Source organism: Quercus robur, chromosome 8, assembly GCF_932294415.1.
Source record: "Quercus robur chromosome 8, dhQueRobu3.1, whole genome shotgun sequence".
NCBI lineage: Eukaryota > Viridiplantae > Streptophyta > Magnoliopsida > Fagales > Fagaceae > Quercus > Quercus robur.
Window position 1 is genome coordinate 11,746,182 of NC_065541.1, and position 25,732 is coordinate 11,771,913.

General features: G+C 34.4%; 1 protein-coding gene across 3 annotated transcripts; it reads right to left on the reverse strand.

The window, feature by feature from the left end:
- Positions 1-1,325: 1,325 nt before the first annotated feature.
- LOC126694605 (OVARIAN TUMOR DOMAIN-containing deubiquitinating enzyme 2) lies at positions 1,326-25,302 on the reverse strand. 3 transcript variants are annotated; one of them, XR_007645809.1, is made up of 10 exons: positions 25,087-25,297; positions 24,520-24,601; positions 24,369-24,414; positions 23,677-23,785; positions 21,382-21,473; positions 21,228-21,290; positions 20,625-20,740; positions 17,021-17,096; positions 16,737-16,881; positions 1,326-1,502 (listed from the first exon to the last, which is right to left on the reverse strand). XR_007645809.1 is itself a non-coding variant. In XM_050390971.1 (9 exons), exons 2-9 carry the CDS (start codon positions 24,582-24,584, stop codon positions 1,590-1,592), a joined length of 624 nt encoding a protein of 207 aa, XP_050246928.1. In that variant the 5' UTR covers positions 24,585-24,601; positions 25,087-25,302; the 3' UTR covers positions 1,326-1,589. The 3 variants fall into 3 exon arrangements, 2 of the variants coding, with proteins under 2 accessions (XP_050246928.1, XP_050246927.1); XM_050390971.1 differs by lacking the exon at positions 16,737-16,881 and having other exon boundaries at positions 1,326-1,646; positions 25,087-25,302; XM_050390970.1 differs by lacking the exon at positions 1,326-1,502 and having other exon boundaries at positions 16,560-16,881.
- Between the last annotated feature and the right edge of the window lie 430 nt (positions 25,303-25,732).

Here is a 25,732-nt window from a genome sequence, read left to right on the forward strand (position 1 = left end):
AGTGGTTATTCTTTCGTTGATCCAAAGCATGGTGACAAATATCACATTAACTTGCCGCAAGTGATAAAAGAAAGCAGCATGGTTTGTAGCTCAAAAGACGATTGGCTGCTCGTAACTGTAGACTTATCAACATTCTTTTTCAATCCATTTACGCAAGCGATTCTTCCATTGCCAGATTTCTTAGGAATTCGGAACTCTTGCATGGGCTTCTCTTCAACCCCATCCTCTTCAGAATGTGTAGTTGTTGAGATTGAGCAGAGCTGCAATAAACCAAAATTCGTTGTACACTTTTGTAGCCTAGGGGATGAATATTGGGATGAGTGTGAAGGTGATTATACAGACTCTCTCTTTGACTGCAATAGCCCAGTTTTCTACAAAGAAGCATTTTATTTTTTGGGTACGGAAGTAAATCTTGGAATTCTAAAGCTAAACGATGAGGAGCCTAGTTTCGAAGTTCTTAATTACCAAGCCTAAACCACCTTGCAATGGTAACCTCCAAAAGTTTCTGGTCAAATGTAATGGTGAGCTCTCATCAGTATTTGTGGCTCCATTTGGAAAGTGGATTCGAGTTTTCAAACTGAATAAATCAAAGATCACTTGGATTAGAGTTGAAAATTTGGGCAATTATATGCTTTATGTTATTCATCGTCCTTACCTGCAATAGAAAAAAAAAACCTGGAATGGAGAACAAAATTTACTTTCCTAGATTTTATGGGCAAAGCATTGTTTTCAATTCACTAGAGACTGATGATTATCATTCGTTTGAGAGTCAGGACGTTGTCAATTTTTATAGTACAACAGAACAGTTGTACTGTGGTTGGATCGAACCTAGGTGGTGCTAGACATTTGGTAGTAAGTCCTCTTCTTGTATTGAATAAAGATAAGTTATGGACCGTGGTAATGTTCAATAGTTTCTTGAAATATGCTCATTGTTAGCAGTTTAGACCGAGCTAGGTGAGTTTGCTTTCGTACTTTTGATTAGAGAATAATGTCGCAACAGTTAGCTAATCACTTCAGATGAAATATGTAACTTTGTTTATCGTAAAGTATTATGGTGGCATATATTCTTGAGTGAAATTGACACTACATATATACCATGTTATACAATTCTTAAATCGAAGGAACCTCATTTTTGTTATATGCGTGTTTCAAGTGATATATTCCACATTCATGAAAGTACTAACGTAGCTTGTGCAATAGCTGTAAATGAATGAGAGTTCAATCATGGCATTGTGGACTTGACGAAATTGAGCATGTTGAACTTTCTCTTTTTTTTAATTGTTAAGGAAAATGAGCATGTGGAACAAATATAGGAACCACGACGATGCACAGGAACCAATAATATACAACAGGGTGATTAAAATACAATACAATCTTATTACATTTTCCTAAGAAAAAATATAAAGTAATCTTCTCATTTGGTACAACATATTATTCAGCAACAATAGTTCCCAAAGAACATATTATCAGTTATTAATTTTTCAATTATAACTTCGCCAAACCTTACAGACAATGCAATGGGCAAGTCCTAAAGAAGCTCACTGTGATCAAATGGGACAACATGGTGGCTTTGTTTTCCATAGTTACTGTCATCTGTATTCTTGAAAGTTGACATGGCCTGTAGCTTGGGCATGTTCCACAGCCTCCTATACATTAAAAAAACAAAAGAGTCGGTGAGTATCATAAGAAATCAGGAAATCAAGCAATGGTGGGTACCAGGTTTTAAAAAGGTACAAATAAAAAATAAAATTGAAGCAAGCATAATTTTTATTCATAAGAAATGACCTTCTGGCCGATTACTCCAATTTGGCATACTCCACAACGCAAAGTGAAGTTGGCAGTATCAGTAAATCTTCTCTTCCTGGAAATAACAGGATATAATTAACACAAATCATGCACCATAAATCCAAAGAAATAAAATAAATAAAGTCTACACATTAATCATTATCAATGCAAGTACATCTACAAAGTAACATGAAAACTAGGAGCAGACCATAAAGGATGTAACTCATTAGAGGGTAGGATTTCAGAAGCAAAATGTCACATAAGAACATTGCCCCAATGTCAACAAAATGCAAAACCTCAAATATTTTGATTATTTAAAAACATAATAAGAACAATTTTATTTAATCTCCAGTTATAAACTTCCTAACTAGCTGGGTTAGCCACATTATCCTCAAAGAACTAGTGAATTTATTGAAGGGACAAATTATTCATGGAACTTTACCATGTGCATCAGGCAGATGACAAAAATCTGCTTGATCACATTATCCTCCAGCCTTGTTTTGGCAATAAATTTCTCACACAATTTTAAGATGATCTTAACCATCTGTTGGTCCACGAATTTATGGCTAACTAGTGGGGACTGTAATACAAGCTTTTTCCATGCAAAAGCATCAAGCCGGCGCCAACGAAATATTGTCAGAGGATTGTGTGATGAAGCAGATTTTGGCAGGGGATTGTCTGATGAAGCAGAATTTTGGCAGGTTGATGACCGTACAATGGAACAAATCACAATGGCTTATTTCTCAAATATTTTTTGGTCCAATGGACCAACAGACTCCACAGCAGTAGTAGATGCAATGCAACCAAGAGTAACTGAGGTAATGAATGCAACCTTGACTGAAGATTTTAGAGCTGAGGAAGTGATAAAAGCTTTGAAGTAAATGCATCCAAAAATCACCGGGTCCTAACGGTATGCCTCCTCTCTTTTATTTGCATTATTGGTCTATAGTTGGTAATTGTGTAACACAAACAGTCCTTAATTTCCTTAACCATGGTATCATTCTCCCAAAATTTAATGAAACCCACATTGTGCTCATCCCAAAAGTGAAAAATCCGATAAAAAGCACCCAGTACAGGCCCATAAGTCTTAGTAATGTTGTGTCCAGGCTTGCTTCTAAAGTCTTGGCCAATAGACTAAAACGTTTGTTTCCCAACATCAAAGTGAAAACCAGAGTGCCTTTATGTGTAAGCGCCTTATTATTGATAATATGTTGGTAGCCTTTGAAACTATGCACCATATTAGTCAAAATATGAATGGTAAGGTGGGAGAGGTGGCTTTGAAATTGAATATGAGTAGGTATATGATCGGGTGGAATGGGGGTGTTTAGAAAAAATAATGCAGAAGATGGTTTTTGATGAGATGTGGGAGAATATTATGATAAGGTGTGTTAGCACTATTACATACTTTGTTAAAATTAATGGGAGATCTCGAGGCTGCATCACTCCTACTAAGGGTCTGTGCCAAGGAGACCCTCTCTCTCTCTCTGTATTTGTTTTTACTTTGTGCAAAGGGACTGTCGGTGTTGCTAAAACAATTAGTGGAACAAGGATTACTGAAAGGAGTAACAGCATGCCAAGGTGCACCATAAATATCACACATTTTCTTTGCAGATGATCACCTTATATTCTATCGGACCATAAGGGGGGAATGCTTAAATCTAGAGAAGGTTCTAGGAACATATGAAATAGTCTCTGGTCAGCAATTGAATTGTGGGAAGACTTCCCTATTCCTCAACCGTAACACACCTCAAAATATTCAAGATGATATTAAATCTAGATTTGGTGCAGAGGTCATTTGAAAGAATGAGAAATATCTTGGCCTTCCATCCTTGGTCGGAAAGAATAAATGCTACACTTTTCGATAACTTATTGAAAGGCTGGATAATAAGCTTTCAAGATGGGAAGAAAAGCATCTTTCACAAGCAGGCAAACAAATCCTCATTAAGATCATCGCCCAAGTGGTTCCTACCTATACCATGAGTGTGTTCAAGCTTCCGAATGCATTGTGTGATGAGATGACAGCCATAGTCTGTAAGTTCTGGTGGGGACAATCAAATGAGAGGAATAAGATGGCTTGGTTGAGTTGGAATATAATGTGCCTACCAAAGGAGGAGGTTGGTCTAGGATTTTGGGATTTAAAAGGCCTTTGATCTAGCGTTATTGGCAAAACAAGGCTGGAGGGCTAGAAACTTGCACAAATACCTTACTGCATAGGGTCTATAAATCTAATATTTCCCAAATGGCGACTTCCTTACCGCTGAACTTGGCAATCATCCATCTTTTGCTTAGAGAAGTATATTTTCAGCTCAGAGTGTTGTCCAGCAAGCATATAGGTGGCAGGTTGGAAATGGGGCCTCAATTGTGGTTTGAAAAGAAAAAAGGTTACCTAAACCATCTACTTTTCAAATCTCAAACCCATTGGTTGGCTGCCCAGCAGATGCGAAGGTGAGTTGTTTGATTGATCATCGTTCTGTTACTTGGCAAGCAAATATGGTAAAACAGGGTTTTGCACCTGATGATGCGAAGACCGTTTTGAGCATCCCATTGAGTTCTAGACTCCTTGCGGATCGACTGATATGGGCTTACACTCCTAAGGGCAACTTTACCGTGCGTAGTGCTTATAGAGTTGCCCTGTTGTCTTCATCAAATCTGAGCCCTGAAACTTCAAGCTGTTGTAATCGAGGTTTATTTAGGAAGACTTTGTGGGGACAAAACATGCCGAATAAAATCAAGACTTTTGCATGGCTTGCAAGCAGAAATATACTTTTTACGAAGGCCAACCTTTGTCATTGAAAGGTTTTTGATAACCTGGTTTTTGAAGCCTGTAGTTTGGAAGCTGAAAGTATCGGACACTTACTTTGGAGTTGTGAAATAGCCCGTGAGGTGTGGAATTTATCTGGTCTACTGATTGAAACTCGGGGGGTACACTGGCATCTCAAATTCGTACAACAGATGGGCAATGATATTTTGGAATTGGTTATAGCAACTTCCTGGAGCATGTGGTTCAATAGAAATGTTCTTCGGCAAGGGAAGACACGGCAGTCAGCTGCTATGGTTCTGCAGAAGGCGAGAATGCTGCTCGACGAGTTCCAAGTGGCAAATGCCCAACCATCTAAGGCCGTGATGAGTGACACAGCCTGGTGGACTAACCCCACATCTCCTTGGTACAAGATTAATGTGGATGGCGCGGTCTTTGAACAAGAAGCATCAGGTGTGGCTATTGTCATCAGAGATCATTAAGGTATGGTAGCAGCAGCAATGAGTAAAAAAATACACTTTCCACTGGGACTTTGGAGGCTGAAGCAAAACCTTTGGAGGAAGCAATAGATTTTGCTTGGGATGTTGGAATCCGGGATGCCCACTTTGAATGTGATTCACAATTAGTTGTGGATGCAGTAGTAGGCGTGACCAGTCCACAGGTTACCATTATTAATATCATAGCAGGGATATGTGACAGGCTACAGGTGTTCAGGTTGGTGCAAGTTTCACATGTTTAGAGGGAGGGTAATCGACCAACACACATCTTGGCACAATTTGCCAAGGGCATTGATAATGATGTAACTTGGATAGAAGAAAATCCTAATATTATTGAGTTTGTTGTGGCTTAAGATGTACTGAATTTATCTTCTTCTTAATAAAGTTATAGTCTTTTCATAAAAAAAAAAAATATATATATATATATATATATATATATATTATCTTTGCTGCTCCTTAGTAAAATTAAGAGCAAGCCCCTCAACTGGACCAATGGTCCCGTCCTGTACAGCAAAAATAGTCTGATCAAACTCCTCTGGAGCTCCCTCAAAGGGTAACATCTGTCAATACAAAATAGAAAAATCCACCTCGTAAGAGAAAATTATACTTAAAATAATATTAATTATAACAATAATAATTTGGGCAAGCAGAAAAAAAAAATTAATAATAATGAAAGCACAAAAGGTTAACAGATGGAACTATTAACTATAAAATTCCATAGTCTTCAGGGTTTAAACCAACATGTGTTCCCTTGAAAAATTTCATTGTTAACAAGAAATAAACTTATCAGGCCAATAACAGTAAAAACTGCTTAGCAAGTTCTTTTTTTAAGTTCCCTTTTTCTTTCTTGAATCCCAAAACACGTGCAAGATGACAGACAGTTAAGATCATCTTAAAATTGTACTTGGCAAGATGATTTTGTAGAGGGGCTAAAAAGATGGTAGAATGTATAACTCCTACATATGGGTAGTTTTATTCGTTTTGAATATTCATTTAAATAGAGAATCAGCCAAAAAAAAGGTGGAATAATCTGAACCACATACGGCTAAAGCATCATAATGGAGCCCATCATAAATCCGCATAACTCTTTCAGAATACTTCTTTTCCTGTCCAATAGCATCCCAAAAAAGAGTAAATACTCAGAGTTGGCAAGTAGACTAGATTCAGATGAACAGAAAGCATATTCCAAATGCTAACCTGGCCATACAAATCACATCGTGTGGTCTGAATATCATATGCTGCGATTTCACGTCCATAATAATCAGCTAATATTGAAAGCTCAATGGCACCTTCACAGATAATATATAAGTAACAAATTTAGAGTCTGTTTGAGATCTACTTATTTTGCTGAAACTGAAAACTTTTTGTTGAAAGTACTATAGATAAAAGTAAAAGTTAGCTGAAATAGTATAATGATTAGTGAGACCCATGAATAATATCAAAAAGTGCAGTGGAACCCATGAATAGTAGTAAAAATGAGCTGAATAGTAAAATACGTTGGCAAAAATAATCTTTGCCAAACGAACACTTAGCGTAATGAAACAACAGATGATCAAAGACTTCCTAGTGCATCATTGTGATTAAATACACAGAACAGTTCAACAAAAGCAGAAAGAAACTTCATGCCACTTTTATCAAGAGAACCATTTGCCACACATTTTTTATACAAAGATGAGCCAAACACATTCTCAAAATTTAAAACTCAAGAACTTTTTATGGTAGTGGATTCTCTAGATTGAGTATTCCAGTTGGCAATCAGAAGACAACCAAACACACACTAAAATGCACTGCATGATAGGTTTTCTTTTACATATTGTTGGTTATCAGGAAGAAATTGCATAGAAAAGATACCGGATTCCTACAAACAAAAGGTCCACCCCTATTGATTCACCATATCCAATTTCTTTTTACTTCCATCTTCTCTGGACTCTAATGATACTAGTTAAAAACTTCAGCAAATTGTACATACATTACCAGCATAGCCGGTACTAGTAAAGCTAAATGAATTGAACCACTACATAATGAATTAAGAACTTAAAGAAATGAACAAAAGACACTAAACCTATGGCAATCACATATCAGATGGCATCACATGTTTGGCAAATAGTCAATGCTATTTATACTGATACAGTTTTTGTACATTTGAACATGTGCAAACAACTTCACGTGACTTCAGAACAGTTAACTGAAAATATTCTCTCTATTTCTCCTGTTTTGAGGGGAAATAATCCAAAAAACAACTATATCATTTTCAAAAGATAAAATGTCCACTCAGAAACACAACTCATCAAATTTATCTTCAAGTGAACCATTCAAAAAGACCATGTTGTCCAAGCATCATTGTGACTGTAAACAAGCCACTCTGCATTTAAAGTCTTATTGTGATGCTGATTGGGCAGGTTGCCCTGAAACTAAAAGATTTATTTTTGGTTTTTGTGTTTTCTTGGGAGACTCTTTAATCTCATGGAAGTGCAAGATGCAATAGGTAGTGGCCAGGTCCTCAGTAGAGTCTGAATATAGAGTAATGGCAGTTGTGATTAGTGAGTTAGTGTGGTTAATTGCACTCTCATAAGACCTTGGATTTCACCACAAATAGTCAACCTCTCTTTATTGTGATAGCAAGGTGGATTTATGCATTGTTGGCAATCTTGTTTTCCACAAGAGGATCAAATACATTGAGGTAAATTGTCACTTTATCATAGAAAAGATACAAGCAAGGACAATTAGAACATTTCATGTGCCTACTAAACACCAACTAGCAGATTTGTTCACGAAACCTCTTAGCAAAGTTCAGTTCTTCAAGCATCTATACAAGAAGGGCATTCTCAATATATATGCTCCATCTTGAGGGGGAGTATTGATATATGAGAAGTAGTGAAGATGACGAAGATGAATTGTAGCTTGAAGAACAAGCGTAGAAGATGAAAAAAGAGGTTTTATGCTACTGCATATGCTACAGTCGTTTAGTAAAATATATATCAAACTACTTGTAGCTTAGTTTTAATTAATTGGTTTGTTGTTAGTAGACAAGTGTTAGTTGATGATTGACTCCAAATTATTAGTTGGTTAGTTAAGATGGTTTGTTAGTTTTCAGCTCTAATAGGTGTATATAAATCTCAGAGCTTATTGTAATCTATATTATTCAATGAAGCATTTTTACACAAACTCCAATTCTTTATCTCTCTCGATTCTAACCTCCATAGCCAAAGCTTGAAACTTTGATAAGCTAGACCATTCCCCCCACCCCCCCCCCTCCCCCCGCGCCCCAAATTTTAAACAAGATCCCAAATTTTTATTTAATAATTAATTTTACTAAAAAATACTTCAAACATTATCATAAATGAGTTTTTTTTTTTTTTTCCTCCACTTCAATATATAAGACCCCAATATTGTGGACCAATAAAAATTTAACCCAATTAAAATTATAAATTGTTTAAAAAAGAATTTTTGTGAATGTGGCACATTATCAATGATGATCAATTTTTCATAACAACTTCATGTTTCAATTATTGTAAACATGCCTTCTATAATTATTTTACAATGTATTGCAATGACAAATATAAAATAATTATCTATTACTACAAATATATCGTTGCAATAATTTGATATAAATTTTTTTTGTCAATTATTTTCATTCTATTGCAATAATATTTTTGTAACAATAACTTATTAATACAAGATATTCAAAGTAGTAAATTGATTATTGCAACAACATATATATCGTTGTATCAAAATTTTCATTAAAATATTCGGAATTTATTACAACAGAATTTTTTGTTGCACAAATCTATTATCTCAAATTCTATTGCTGCAACTCACATCAACTATTGCAATGACACATATGTTATTGCAACGATTTTTTCATTGTAATAAACAGTTTTTCTTTTAGTGATTGTATCGTTTATGTAAAAAGGTTATGATAAGTTTTATTTTTAAGAATTTAAATGAAATATAATATAGATTCACCTTGAAGGGTGCATGCAATAGTTGAGATTGATTGACAACACAAGTAATTAGAAATTGAGATAGGGAATAGGAATATTACTCTCAATTCTCAACATGTCATACTTGGCCAAGGTTTGTGAAATACTATCATATGGAAGGCTTACTCTCATTATAACTCACCCCTTTCACTTATAAAGCCAGTATTATGCACTCACATAGCCTATCATTTGTATTCTCATTCATTTTGTGCATGAACTTGTAATGTTTAATCAGATCAAATTTGCTGACTATTGATATTTGCTTGGTGCACAAGCATTTCATGAAGAGGGGAAGGGGTTGAACTCAACTAGTATAAATTAAATCAATTCCCAATGACTTCCCCACACAATCCCAAAATACAAGACATTTAGTAATTGAGAGTTCAGCCCCTTTGTCAAGATGTCCTCAATAACTGAAACAAGCATGCAAAGTAAGTAATTAATGTTGTTTATTTGAGTCTCTCATCTTCTCATTGACACACTCAATCATCTTCTCATTTAATTCTAATACTTCTTGTTGCAGACACAAAAATCACTACACCAAAATAAGTCTATTACATCAAGCATTAATACCAAAAAATATGTATAGTGGAATTAGACAAAATATCGCATTTACAAGTTAAAATTATTGCAATAGTAACTTAAAAGTATTAAATTATTGCATCACAATAATAAATTGCAATAACTTATAATTTTCAGTTTGCAATAGAAGTTTTGATACATTAGGTTAAATTGTTGCAATAAATTAAAATGAAGAAATCGTTGCAATAAATCAATTCCAATTATTTTTTCAATCTATTGTAACAAAAATTTTGAACTAATAGTTTATTACAACAAAGCTGTCATTGCAATAATTTGATATAATTTATTTTACAATTTATTGCAATAGCAAACACAAAACTGCAACAAAGATATCACTGTAATAACTTAATATTAATTATTTTATAATTTATTGTAATGACAAAATAAAGTAATTATCTATTGCAACGAAGATATCATTGCAATAATTTGATTCGACTTATTTTGGTCAATCATTTTCAATTTATTGCAATAAAATTCGTGAAGTAATAGCTTATTACTGCATTATATTTATAGCAATAAGTTTTTTATTGTAACAAAGTTGTCATTAAAATATTTGGAATTTATTTCAACAAAATTTTTTGTTACACAAACTTATTGCCTTAAATTTTATTGCAACACCTCATATCTGTTGTAATAACTCTAATATTATTGCAACAATTTTTTTTCAATGCAATAATTTTTTTTTTCTTGTAGTGAACTACCTTTGCAAAAGATGGGACACAAATTGTGAAACTTGGGAGGAGCTAATTAAGTGTGTCAATCACCATTTCAACGTAATCTTCCAAGGTAGCAACAATGGCCAAGGTGGTGGCCAAGGTGCCGGCGGAGGTGCAATACTGGCCAAGGGAGTTGCAATGGTTGGGGTGGCAACTGTTAATGGCTAGGGTGGTGGAGGTCACTAAGATACCATGGCAATTTACTTGAGTCATCATTTTTCATATTAAGTTTGAGTATGGTCAAGTTGAGTTGAGTCAAGTCAGTTTGAGATTAAGGATTTCAATATTAAGTTTGAGTCGTATTAGTTTTATATTTTAAATAAATTTGTACTCTTTGTTTTAGTTATGTACTTCCTTCCTATAATTAATGACAATGAATGACTCAATTTAGCGTAAAAAAACTTATGATTTTGTGTGTGTGTATATATATGTGTGTGCTGAATATGAATTTTTGTATTTATAAGTACAAAGAGACAATCAATTGCTAAGTTTCCGTGTTATTAACAATGGGTGACTCAATTGCTGAGTTTCTACTGTGAGGAGACGCGTGAATTTATTTCATTTTCACTATGCCTCACAGTGTGTAATTACTAATAGTCTTCTATTAGTTTTTTTTTTTTGGGGGGTTAAAAAGTAAATAAATAAATTTAATACATAAATCATTCATTTTATATAGATGTGAGGTGTTGCAATAAAATTTGAGGTAAAATTTGAGGTAACATGTGTAATTGAATGATTCATAAATGTGTGATGTTGCAATAGAATTTTCCTCCTGCTCCAATCAGGTACTGGCTAGAGGACCCGACTGGAGAAGAAGGAAAATTTATTAATATTAGTAACGTGTGTAATTGGATGAATAAAAATAAAATAGATGAATCATTCATTTTATGCTCATTATCTATTTGAAATATTTTATGTTTCTGAATTTCATGTAACATACTAACATCACAAGGCCTACATGATGTTTAACTACGAGAGCGAATTACCAACTCTTTTGGAAACATGTACAATATAAGACAACACAAAATTAATGGTTCAAACCAACATAGTTATGTTTTTCTCCTTATTTACTCTTTCTTTTATTTTATGCGGCTTAAGATCATTCGCATTAACTCATACAAAAATTCATGTTTATTTTAACATAAAAATATAATTTTCTTTATATTACGTGGCTAATTTTTCAAAACACTCATATTAAATTATCTATTCTAAAAGTAAAAATATTCAATTTTTATTCACATAACCGCGTTTTTAAAAGACCCACATTATTCACATACGAACACTTGGCCAAAATTTTACATTTTTGCCATTTTATATTGACTATGCAAATGCTCAAGACCATATAAAACAAATGAACATTATAAATTTTAGAGATAAACAGTAATTGTAATTTCTTTTTTGAATGTGAAAAAAAAAAAAAAAAAAAAAAAAAAACCTAAATTTTAGGAGTTCTCGTTTTGAATTCAAAATGAATTTTGTTATTTAATATTTATGATCTTATTTCTAAATGAAGTTACCTTTCATTAATGAGGGTATTTTTGAACCATATAAAAGTCCAGTTGAAAAAGGAGAATTCTCTTATATATAGTATAGATTAATGTAATAATGTTTGACATGAATTTGAACTTTTAAGTTTTAACTAACTATCGCACACCATTGGTGTGATATTCACTCCACACACATGTGGACGAGGGTAAGGACCAGGATTCAAATCTCCAGCAGGGAGCTTAACACAAATTTATACTTAGATTAGGCTAGAGTAAAAATTTTATCTTGTATAAAAAAAAAAAAAAAGTTTTAACTAATTTTTATTTGCTCTCATCTAGACCCTTCACTAATATAACTTTTTCACTTACTAATAATTACTCATCACATTAGTAGTTTGTAAAAAAATTATATCTCTATCATTTTCCTTATTTATATAGCATTATGAAGGTGTTAAGAATAGAATTATGTGAAAAGAATAAATAAATAAATTTTTTTTATTAAAAAAATTATAATGTGGAAAGAATAAAGAATCAATTCAACCTTAGTCCAATGTTGATAAAATCAAAATGTGTTAATTGGGTTATAAAGAACTTAATTATAAATTTTGATTATTGATTTATTTTTCCAAAAAAAAAATGCAAATAATTCCAAAACTAATGCTAATAATGCATTGTTGCCAACCTCTAGTATTGATATTCCAATGTTTGAGAATTTTTGAACAAAGAACTTTGGCCTCATAATTTTTGAATCCTGGTTCCATCCCTGTTGGCCTTGGTGGCCATGAGTTGGGGTCTTGAGATTCAGCCACAAGGGTTTAGGGCTCTGGGAAAAAATGGAGAGCAATTCTAAGTCTTGCCCTCACGTATTTTACTTATTGGCCACACATGCACAATGTCATAAAATAGGAACCAATCACATCGGTGTGGGCTAGCTAGCTCCCCTATAGGAGAAAATCCATTATGTTTCGGAAACATAATACTCTCTCCCACTATAGCGAGAGAAGGTATCCGCATGCACATTAAAAAGGAAGAAGGGATCTGTACGTCTTTCTTGCTTTTGTTTTGTTTTGTGTGCATCTTCAAAACAAAATCCTAAATACAAATTATTAACCTTCGTGAACATGATGATGAAGACGTAGAAAACAGCAACAGAGAGACAAGAGTAGCCACCTAAATCCTACTCGTGGCTTGTGAATTCCCATGGCAAAGGGAATAAAAACCAAATATTTTTTACCATATCAAATCCAACCAATGGCGGAACCAGAATTTGACTTCAGGAGGGGCAAAATTTATAACACTATGACCACTCATTAGGATATGTATATGTATATTACTTGATATAAAAGTAATACACAAATATTCTAGTGATATTTTAATGTAATAAGACCTACATAATTTAACATAAAAGAATAGAATGATACTATTACTTCTTAAAAATTAGAGTATACTATAGAACGGTATATCAGAGCCTACCTGCTAACCGATATTAATACCCTAAAAGACTAAGACACGTTGCACTAAAGAAAAATAAATAAATAAATAAATAAAATAAACTTGTGCCGCTGCCTCTTTCTGTTGAACCCAATAACCTTAGAGAAAATAACACTACCGCCCTTGAACTGCATTGACTTTTGCATTCTGTCATCAACTCCAAGGGAACCGGGTTGCATGGTCGTTTTATTTGTTTTGGAACCTCGTTTAATCATATACTGTGATGATGGAGAATGGATTGAATTAGCCTATTATGACGAATTGAGGCAGAGTTTAGAGAAGGCAGACAATGGCATGAGGTGCATGATGATCCCGTTTGCTTGCTGCAACGGTAACTTGTATGCAGTGACAAGAAGTGGTTACATCCTAGTTATGCTTATGCTAGCTCAAAATTTTAACTGAATCTTGTGGGCAACCTTTCAGGCTTGAGATAGTCTGTACAAATCGCAGTTTCAGAGATATTGTAGGAATTGAGATTCATAAGGTGTGGTTAAAGATAAAAAATGCCAAGGATTGGGCATTCTTTTTGTCTTTCAACAACAAATATAATCTCCGCCACCGCTGCGTGTTTTCCTGCCCTATAACAGAGATGGAAGGCAACCATACGTGTATATTTCACACTGGCTGACGATCACAAAAAATTGTAATCATACAACATAGAAGAAGGAAATATTTCTGTCCCTCCACCTTTTCTGAATCTGCCATCATGTTCAATGCAATCCTCTTTGATTTGGGTGATGCCTGATCTCAGGTAACATTATACAATCCTACATCTTTGCTTCTCTTTTTTGATCACTTATGCTATTCCTACATTCATTTGAAATTCGTAATACAAAATAGACTAGTCTTATATATTTTTTTTAAAGGATTTAAGATAGGGAAGAAATCAAAGTTAAACAAATACATTTATTTATGTATTAATTCAAAAATTACAGTAAAGTATGATCTTGGAAGCAGCATGATTGGGCGTCCGCATCTTGAGCACGTATCGGACGTGGGACACATCAAACAATAATTTTTTTTTCTTTCAAGAATTACTTTACTAACTTTTAACTTTAATTCTATGTTTAATATTTTATAATTCTTAAAAATTATAATATTTGGTTATTAATAAATGATAGTCTTGTTAGTATTTGACGGCCAGACTAATTTTGAAATTAATTTTATTCTAAACATCATTATTGCTTTTAAATTGATGCATGTTTAACAATATATGACCATCGCAATTCCTTAGTGTAGTGTTCACTTCATAAGCATAAATGCTTATGGGGTATGGGGGGCAAGAACCGGGAGGAGAGAGTTTCACACACATATTCACTTAGATTAGGCTAGAGTAAAAATTCTATCATGTAAAAAAAATTAAAAAAAAAAAAAACAATATATGAAAAACAATGCCTTAAAAAATTATTTTTCAAAAATCATCATATCACCGTATTTGTGTTTGTGTTTATGCCCGTGCTTCCTTCTTTTTCTTTTTTTTCTTTTTTTTGCTAAACAATTTTTGAGAAGTATTCCCGTGCTTCCTAGACAATCAATATGATTGTCTGCGATAATGATCGTGTTGATTATATTTTATATATTATTTCTTTTTATTCTTTGCTGACATAAAACATGCGCTTATGTATACAAGGTTAGCAAATACATTGAAAGAAGTGAATAACAGTTCTAACATGGAAGAACAAGGAAGTGGCAAAGTCCACGAAAAAGTAAATTATTTAAAGGATGTGGAGGACACCATTGATACTGAAGCACATCTACCTCACCTTCCTTTTGACATAGTTAAACTGATTGCCGAGTGACTCTTTATAGTTGATTATTTGCACTTTCGCGCTACCTGTAAAACGCTCCATTCAGCATCACCTCCAATCCAATGGAGAATTGAAGCACAAAGGTTGGAAAACCCTGCTTTATCTCCATGGCTAGTGTTATTTGGGAAAGAGAGTGGTTATTCTTTCGTTGATCCAAAGCATAGTGACAAATATCACATTAACTTGCCGCAAGCCATAAAAGAAAGCAGCATAGTTTGTAGCTCAGAAGACGATTGGCTGCTCGTAACTGTAGACTTATCAAAATTTCTTTTTCAATCCATTTACGCAAGCGATTCTTCCATTGCCAGATTTCTTCTGGAATTCGGAACTCTTGCATGGGCTTCTCGTCAAACCCATCCTCTTCAGAATGTGTAGTTGTTGAGATTGAGCAGAGCTGCAATAAACCAAAATTCGTTGTACACTTTTGTAGCCCAGGGGATGAATATTGGGATGAGTGTGAAGGTGATTATACAGACTCTCTCTTTCACTGCAATAGCCCAGTTTTCTACAAAGAAGCATTTTATTTTTTGGGTAGGGAAGTAAATCTTGGAATTCTAAAGCTAAACGGTGAGGAGCCTAGTTTCGAAGTTCTTACCAAGCCTCCAAAAGTTTCTAGTCGAATGTAATGGTGAGCTCTTACCAGTATTTGTGGCTCCATTTGGAAAGTGGATTCGAGTTTTCAAACTGAATAAATCAAAGATGACTTGGGTTAGAGTTGAAAATTTGAGCAATTATATACTTTATGTTATTCATCGTCCTTATCTGCAACAGAAAAAAAACCTGGAATGGAGAACAAAATTTACTTTCCTAGATTTTATGGGCAAAGCATTGTTTTCTATTCACTAGAGACGGATGATTACCATTCGTTTGAGAGTAAGGACGTTGTCAATTTTTATAGCACAACAGAAGAGTTGTACTGTGGTTGGATCGAAGCTAGGTGGTGCTAGACATTTGGTAGTATGTCCTCTTCTTGTATCGAATACAGATAAGTTATGGACCATGGCAATGTTCAATAGTTTCTTGAAATATGCTCGTTGTTTGCAGTGTAGACCGAGCTAGGTGAGTTTGCTTTTGTACTTTTGATTAGAGAGTAATGTTGCAACAGTTAGCTAATCACTTCAGATGAAATATGTAAATTTGTTTGTCGTAAAAGTATTATGGAGGCATATATTCTAGAGTGAAATTGACACTACATATATATTGTTTATATATATACCATGTTATACAATACTTAAATCGAAGGAACCTCATTTTTGTTATATGCGTGTTTCAAGAGATATATTCCACATTCATGAAAGTACTAACGTAGCTTGTGCAATAGCTGTAAATGAATGAGAGTTCAATCATGAAATTGTGGACTCGACGAAATTGAGCATGTTGAACTTTTTTTTTTTTTTTTTTTTAATTGTTAAGAAAAATGAGCATGTGGAACAAATATAGGAACCACGAGGATGCACCAGAACCAATAATATACAACAGGGTGATTAAAATACAATACAATCTTATTACATTTTCCTAAGAAAAAATATAAAGTAATCTTCTCATTTGGTACAACATATTATTCAGCAACAATAGTTCCCAAAGAACATATTATCAGTTATTAATTTGTCAATTATAACTTCGCCAAACCTTACAGACAATGCAATGGGTCAAGTCCTAAAGAAGCTCACTGTGATAAAATGGGACAACATGGTGGCTTTGTTTTCCATAGTTACTGTCATCTGTATTCTTGAAAGTTGACATGGCCTGTAGCTTGAGCATGTTCCACAGCCTCCTACACATTAAAAAAACAAAAGAGTCGGTGAGTATCATAAGAAATCAGGAAATCAAGCTAATGGTGGGTACCAGGTTTTAAAAAGGTACAAATAAAAAATAAATTGAAGCAAGCATAATTTTTATTCACAGGAAATGACCTTCTGGCCGATTACTCCAATTTGGCATACTCCACAACGCAAAGTGAAGTTGGCAGTGTCAGTAAATCTCCTCTTCCTGGAAATAACAGGATGTAATTAACACAAATCATGCACCATAAATCCAATAAAATAAAATAAAATAAAGTCTACACATTAATCATTATCAATGCAAGTACATCTACAAAGTAACATGAAAACTAGGAGCAGACCATAAAGGATGTAACTCATCAGAGGGTAGGAGTTCGGAAGCAAAACATCAAATAAGAACATTGCCCCAATGTCAACAAAATGCAAAACCTCAAATATTTTGATTATTCAAAAACATAATAAGAATAATTTTATTTAATCTCCAGTTATACACTTCCTGAATAGCTGGGTTAGCCACATCATCCTCAAAGAACTTGTGAATTTATTGAAGGGACAAATTATTCATGGAACTTTACCATGTGCATCAGGCAGATGACAAAAATCTGCTTCATCACATTATCCTCCATCCTTGTTTTGCCAAAAAATTTCTCATACAATTTTAAGATGATCTTAACTGTCTGTTGATCCACGAATTTATGGCTAACTAGTGGGGACTGTAATACAAGCTTTTTCCATGCAAAAGCATCAAGCCGGCTCCAATGAAATACTATCAGAGGATTGTGTGATGAAGCAGATTTTGGCAGGGGATTGTGTGATGAAGCAGATTTTCAGTCGAATGGACCAACAGACTCCACAGCAGTAGTAGATGCAATGCAACCGAGAGTTACTGAGGTAATGAATGCAACCTTGACTCAAGATGTTAGAGCTGAGGAAGTGATAAAAGCTTTGAAGTAAATGCATCCAAAAATCACCGGGTTCTAACGGTATGCCTCCTCTCTTTTATTTGCGTTATTGGTCCGTAGTTGGTAATTGTTTAACACAAACAGTCCTTAATTTCCTTAACCATGGTATCATTCTCCCAAAATTTAATCAAACCCACATTGTGCTCATCCCAAAAGTGAAAAATCCGACAAAAAGCACCCAGTACAGGCCCATAAGTCTTAGTAATGTTGTGTCAAGGACTGCTTCTAAAGTCTTGGCCACTAAAACGTTTGTTTCCCCACATCATAGTGAAAACCAAAGTGCTTTTATGTGTGTTATTTCTGATAATATGTTGGTAGCATTTGAAACAATGCACCATATTAGTCAAAAAATGAGTGGTAAGGTGGGAGAGGTGGCTTTGAAATTGAATATGAGTAAGGCGTATGATTGGGTTGAATGGGGGTGCTAAGAAAAATAATGCAGAAGATGGGGTTCGATGAGAAGTGGGTGAATATTATGATGAGGTGTGTTAGCACTGTTACATACTCTGTTAGAATTAATGGGAGATCTCAAGGCTGCGTCACTCCTACTAGGGGTCTGCGCCAAGGAGACCCTCTCTCTTTGTATTTGTTCTTACTTTGTGCAAAGGGACCGTCGGCATTGCTAAAACAATCAGTGGAACAAGGATTACTGAAAGGAGTAACAGCATACCAAGATACACCATAAATATCACACATTTTCTTTGCAAATGATAATCTTATATTCTGTCGGGCCACAAGGGAGTAACGCTCAAATCTAGAGAAGGTTCTAGGAACATATGAAATAGCCTCTGGTCAGCAATTGAATCGTGAGAAGACTTCCCTATTCCTCAACTGTAACACACCTCAAAATATTCAGGATGATATTAAAACTAGATTCGGTGCAGAGGTCATTTGAAAGCATGAGAAATATCTCGGCCTTCCATCCTAGGTCAGAAAGAATAATTGCAACACTTTTCGATAATTGATTGAAAGGCTGGATAATAAGCTTTCAAGATGGAAAGAAAAGCTTCTTTTCACAAGCAAGCAAATAAATCCTCATTAAGACCATCGCCCAAGCGGTTCCTACCTATACCATGAGTGTGTTCAAGCTTCCGAATGCATTGTGTGATGAGATGACAGCCATGGTCTGTAAGTTCTGGTGGGGGCAGTCAAATGAGAGGAATAAGATGGCTTGGTTGAGTTGGGATAAAATGTGCCTACCAAAGGAGGAGGTTGGTCTAGGATTTCAGGACTTAAAGGCCTTTAATCTATTGTTATTGGCAAAACAAGGCTGGAGGCTACAAACTTGCACAAATACCTTACTGCATAGGCTCTATAAAGCTCGATATTTCCCAAATGGCGACTTCCTTACCGCTGAACTTGGCAATCATCCATCTTTTGCTTAGAGAAGTATATTTTCAACTCAAGAGTGTTGTCCAGCAAGCATATAGGTGGCAGGTTGGAAATGGGGCCTCAATTGTGATTTGAAAAGATAAATGGTTACCTAAACCATCTACTTTTTGAATCTCAAACCCATTGGATGGCTGCCCAGCAGATGCGAAGGTGAGTTGTTTGATTGATCATCATTCTGTTACTTGGCAAGCAAATATGGTAAAACAGGGTTTTGCACCTGATGATGCGAAGGTCGTTTTGAGCATCCCATTGAGTTCTAGACTCCCTATGGATCGACTGATATGGGCTTACACTCCTAAGGGCAACTTTACCATGCGTGGTGCTTATAGAGTTGTCCTGTTGTCTTCAACAAATCTGAGCCTTGAAACTTCAAGCTGTTGTAATCAAGGTTTATTTTGGAAGGCTTTGAGGGGACTAAATATGCCAAATAAAATCAAGACTTTTGCATGGCTTGCAAGCAGAAATATACTTCCTACAAAGGCCAACCTTTGTCATCGAAAGGTTTTTGATAACCTGGTTTGTGAAGCCTGTAGTTTGGAAGCTGAAAGTAGTGGACACTTTGGAGTTGTGAAATGGCCCGTGAGGTGTGGATTTTATCTAGTCTACTGATTGAAACTCAAGGGGTACACTTTCCAGAATTTATAGACCTCTTGTGGCATCTCAAATTCATACAACAGATGGGCAATGATCTTTTGGAATTGGTTATAGCAACTTCCTGGAGCATGTGGTTCAACAGAAATGTTGTTCGACAAGGGAAGACACGGCAGTTGGCTGCTATGGTTCTGCAGAAGGCTAGAATGCTGCTTGACGAGTTCCAAGTGGCAAATGCCCAACCATCTAAGGCCTTGGTGAGTGACACAGCCTGCTGGACTAATCCCACATCTCCTTGGTACAAGATTAATGTGGATGGCGTGGTCTTTGAACAACAAGAAGCATCAGGTGTGGGTGTTGTCGTCAGAGATCATTAAGGCATGGTAGCAGCAGCGATAAGTGAGAAAATACACTTTCCACAGGGACCTTTAGAGGCTGAAGCAAAACCTTTGAGGAAGCAGTAGATTTTGCTTGGGATGTTGGAATATGGGATGCCCACTTTGAATGTGATTCACAATTAGGCTTGACCAGTCCACAGGTTACCGTTATTAATATCATAGCAGGGATATGGACAGGCTACAGGTGTTCAGGTTGGTGCAAGTTTCACATATTAAGAGGGAGGGTAATCGACCAACACACATCTTGGCACAATTTGCCAAGGGCATTGATAATTATGTAACTTAGATAAAGGAAAATCTGAATATTATTGAGTCTGTTGTGGCTCAAGATGTACTAAATTTATCTTCTTCTTAATAAAGTTGTAGTCTTTTCATCAAAAAAATATATATTACCTTTGTTGCTCCTTAGCAAAATTAAGAGCAAGCCCCTCAACTGGACCAATGGTCCCGTCCTGTACAGCAAAAATAGTCTGATCAAACTCCTCTGGAGCTCCCTCAAAGGGTGACATCTGTCAATACAAAATAGAAAAATGCACCATGTAAGAGAAAATTATACTTAAAAGAATAATTATAACAATAATAATTTGGGCAAGCAGAAAAAAAAAAAATAATAATAATAATGAAAGCACACAGGGTGAACAGATGGAACTATTAACTATAAAATTCCATAGTCGACAGGGTTTAAACCAACATGTGTTCCCTTGAAAAATTTCATTGTTAACAAGAAATAAACTTATCAGGCCAATGACAGTAAAAACTGCTTAGCAAGTTCTTTTTCTTAAGTTCCCTTTCTCTTTCTTGAATCCCAAAACACATGCAAGATGACAGACGGTTAAGATCATCTTAAAATTGTACTTGGCAAGGTGATTTCGTAGTGGGGCTTAAGAGATGGCAGAATGTATTACTCCTACATATGGGCAGTTTTATTCGTTCTGAATATTCATTTAAATGAAGAATCAGCCAAAAAAAGAAGGTGAAATAATATGAACCACATACGGCTAAAGCATCATAATGGAGCCCATCATAAATCAGCATAACTCTTTCAGAATACTTCTTTTCCTGTCCAATAGCACCCCAAAAAAGAGTAAATACTCAGAGTTGGCAAGTAGACTAGATTCGGATGAACAGAAAACATATTCCAAATGCTAACCTGACCATACAAATCACATCGTGTGGTCTGAATATCATATGCTGCGATTTCACGTCCATAATAATCAGCTAATATTGAAAGCTCAATGGCACCTTCACAGATAATATAAAAGTAACAAATTTAGCAGAATGAAACAACAGATGATCAAAGACTTCCTAGTGCATCATTGTGACTAAATACACAGAACAGTTCAACAAAAGCAGAAAGAAACTTCACACCACTTTTATCAAGAGAACCATTTGCCACACATTTTTTAATACAAAGATGAGCCAAACACATTCTCAAAATTTAAAACTCAAGAACTTTTTATGGTAGTGGATTATCTAAGTTATGCTTTGTATAAGTCCAGATTGAGTATTCCAGTTGGCAATCAGAAGACAACCAAAACACACACTAAAATGCACTGCATGATAGGTTTTCTTTTACGTATTGTTGGTTACCAGGAAGAAACTAAATAGAAAAGATACTGGATTCCTACAAACAAAAGGTCCACCCCTATTCATTCAACATATCCAATTTCTTTTTACTTCTGTCTTCTCTGGAATCTAATGATACATTAGTTAAAAACTTGAGCACATTGTACAAACATTACCAGCATAGCCAGTACTAGTAAAGCTAACTGAATTGAACCACTACATAATGAATTAAGGAAGAACTTAAAGAAATGAACAAGAGACACTAAACCTATGGCAATCACGTGTCAGATAGCATCACATGTTTGGCAAATAGTCACTACTATTTATACTGATACAGTTTTTGTACATTTGAACATGTGCAAACAACTTCACTTGACCTCAAAACAGTTAACCGAAAATATTCTCTCTCTATTTCTCCTGTTTTGGGGGGAAATAATCCAAAAATCAACTATATCATTTTCAAAAGATAAAATGTCCACTCAGAAACACAATTCATCAAATTTATCTTCAAGTGAACCATTCAAAAAGACCATGTTGTACAAGCACGATTATTACCGTAAACAAGCCAAACTCAAGGCCTGTAATTACTGCCCTTAAAGTTCATTAGTACTGTTAAAATGTGCAACGTCATGCTTGAACTAACGTGGCATATTTATCAATAAATCCAAAAAACTGACATGAAGACTTCATGATCATATATAGAGTAGAGTATATGGTGGCATCTTAACATATCAAGAAATACAAAAAGATAGGTATTATGCAGTTGATAAAGGTGCATGATAAAAAAATTGAGTTGATCTTCCTATTAATGATTGTGAAAGCTTTTACAAGATACATACTACCTTGGGGGATGCACGTAGGCCCAGCCCAGGCTTGTACGGTTAAGGTTGTTGTACACAACCTCATAAAAAATGAATTAAAAAAAAAAAGTAAATGTTTCCATTCCCAAACTGACACCTAATTAATCAACTGATAACTTTACAGTTTCTTTTTTTTTTTTTTCACTCAGAGGGGGAGGGCAAAAGCAAAGGAACCACCAAAGGTGCTTTTAGAAAGAATCAAGAATCTAAATCCTTTATAAAATTAAAAAAACTTGATATAATTCAACCAGAATAAAAATTGAGCTGTCCATTATACTGGAAACGAATTAATAGATCATCAATTACCCCAATTGCAACATAGCAGCAAAAAATGATCAACTAAACCAGTTTTGTGAGATTATCACAAACTAATCCATGCTATTCAATGTGAGCAGAGATATTTAAGGCCAAATGGCAAAAGAATCCACAAGGTTTACCAAGTTTAACATGATATAAAAATTTAAGGAATTACTCCGTTTGGTTAATCAATAACTTGACCACTATACAAAACAAAATATGCTGTAAATCCTCAACAAGATAAGTTTTACCCTCCTTCAAAATAATTTTACATATTTTAAATTTTTAACAGTGATAAAGAATCAATAACCACAAATGTGAGAGGCAGGTTGCATAATTCTTCAATTTTACCACTAGAATTTCTATCCTTTCTGAACTGGAACTAGCTAGAATGATACCCTAAGGCAACCTTGAGCTATAGGGTCAACATGCAAGGTGATCTAATTTAGTAGTCATCCTATGCTACAGCAAGCCCAAACCCATGAATAAACGCAGCAACAATTATCTTTAAAAAATGGGTGTTACTTTCTTTAGTTAAAAGGATAAAACTCTACAATTCCTTATGCATGCCTTACATACTGCTAGACAACGAAAAACCAGCAGCAATTGCAAGGATAAATTAACCCAGGATAGTCTTTATTCAGACCCATTTGGTTTCAGTTACATCATATGGACAATGAAGCCTCCCCTAATTAAGAATAGAAAGTTCAAGTTCAACAAACCTCCCCACTTCTCTGAGTCAAGAATCCAAGTACAATACTCTTCATTGGACTTTCCAAGAAATGCTTCAGAGTATTTTGTTGGATCACTTGCCACTGTTGCAGCTATAACCTACAAAAATTATAGACAAATTTGTAAGGATAAAAAAAGTATATAAAACAATATATATGCCATCAATGAATGCTTAAAGTGTAACCACAACAGGACCAATTTAAAACATTTTTTCCTAGATAATCATTCTGATTTTCATCTTTCTAATTTTGAATCAATTTGGTCCATGCATTTGATATGGTAATGCAAGGAACACCAAAAATTATCTCTATTTTCCTACCACTGTCCTGCATCATATGGAATAGTAGATGGTAAGAAGCTCAAATTGAAAGCTTCAAGATGTGAGATATATACAGTTAACAGTATAGAATAAATGGTTTAACAGAGTATCTAAATAGAACATTAAGTACTTCATCAGCAATTTCAAGATTTACACCAAAGATACAGGGTTTATAAAGCTACACAGAGAATGAAATTTACTCACACAGATTCTGCAAGATATCAAAATTTAACTTTAAAATGCTTTATCAAATGTTAGCAATTTTCAAAAGAAAAACTCTTAGAATCAAGTTATTCCAGCTAACAAGTTCAAAAATTTATATTATAACATTGGCACCGAAGATTAGGTGCTATAGACTGTAACCTGTCTCAACTCAGAGGCTTTGTGTTTGTCATGATCCATGACAAACCTGCAAATCAAGAAACAAAAGAAAAATAGATTAAACATAACCAATGAACACACTTTATCACAATTGAAAAAAGCAAACAGAGGTTTTGTAATAATCTGAACTTACCCAACAGCATTAAAGAGGCAACTATTGTCCGAGGGAATGACCCTTCTCACAACAATACCTTCCATGTTAATGAGAAATAGACCTTTAAAACAATCACAACAACACAGTACGTTTTAGAATTACATATAAATATGAAAAATGTTCCATATTTTATCTCCATACTCTACAACACACATACACACAGAAAGAGAGAAACCCATTGTGTATAAAAACAAAATTTTTAAGCTTCATGGGACACATAAAAAGACATGAATAGAAATTAAAAAAGAAAAGCTTAAAACTTGTAAAGATAAGAAAACAGAAAATATCAGAAACTACTAAATCTTTAAAAAAAAAAAAAAAAAATCAAGATTCAAAATATTTACAAATCCGAGCGGAATTCCCACAAAGGAAAACCAACCCAGATAACAAAATACATCATTTCAAAGTAAACATGAGAAACTACCAGCTGAATTTGCAACCACAAATTTAAAAAGAAATTATAGATCTACTACAGCACCAATAATAGCATTAAATTCAAGAAAACCAATGGAACAAGTTGAAAAGGATAAAATTTAGGATCTTTACCTGTGTTTTTTGTATTGTTTGGGTTAACAAAAGGAGCAAAGCTACAGAGTCTTTGAGATGAAGAGGAGATGTCAGGGGTTGGTAATAGCAGTTAAGCACAATATAAATATAATGGGTTTGGTTGTTGCCAAATTTACATGGCAATGGATTGGAAACTTATATAGCATTTTTATCATGTCTCGAATAGTTTCCACTGTTTTTGGATGTGGTTGTGTTTTTTTAATTGCACTTTCGGCAATGGTCTCCATTGAATCCATACTATATACGATAAGGAGTCCTAGTGGATTTGGAAAATGATGTGTTACATGATGATGATGATTGGTGACTTTGACATTCCAAACATTTTTTTTATTCTTTTCTATTAAGTTTTTAGAACTATCGATGCACTTACTCAATAAATTTGACAACTTAACTTTTACTAATTTTCATTTAAATTCATCACTTACATCAATTTTTTTATCCATTATTAATAATTTTTTTTTGAAGAAACAATAATACTTATTAAAATACATGAACACAAAAGTAATATTTAGAATTTTTTAAACAAGCTTATAATATCTCTATATATATTAAGAGATTCAGAAAGTTAGTTATGCCTTTGAAAATGTCTAAAATACCTCTAATCTAATTAAATAATCCTTATTCT

Excerpts from the sequence above, each read along its gene's own strand:
- LOC126694605 (XM_050390971.1), bottom strand. The coding sequence starts at position 24,584 with ATGGAAGGTATTGTTGTGAGAAGGGTCATTCCCTCGGACAATAGTTGC. Across the intron at positions 24,415-24,519 it reads TGCCTCTTTAATGCTGTTGG|GTTTGTCATGGATCATGACA; the intron begins GTAAGTTCAGAT and ends CTTGATTTGCAG. Across the intron at positions 20,741-21,227 it reads TCCATTATGATGCTTTAGCC|ATGTCACCCTTTGAGGGAGC; the intron begins GTATGTGGTTCA and ends TTGTATTGACAG.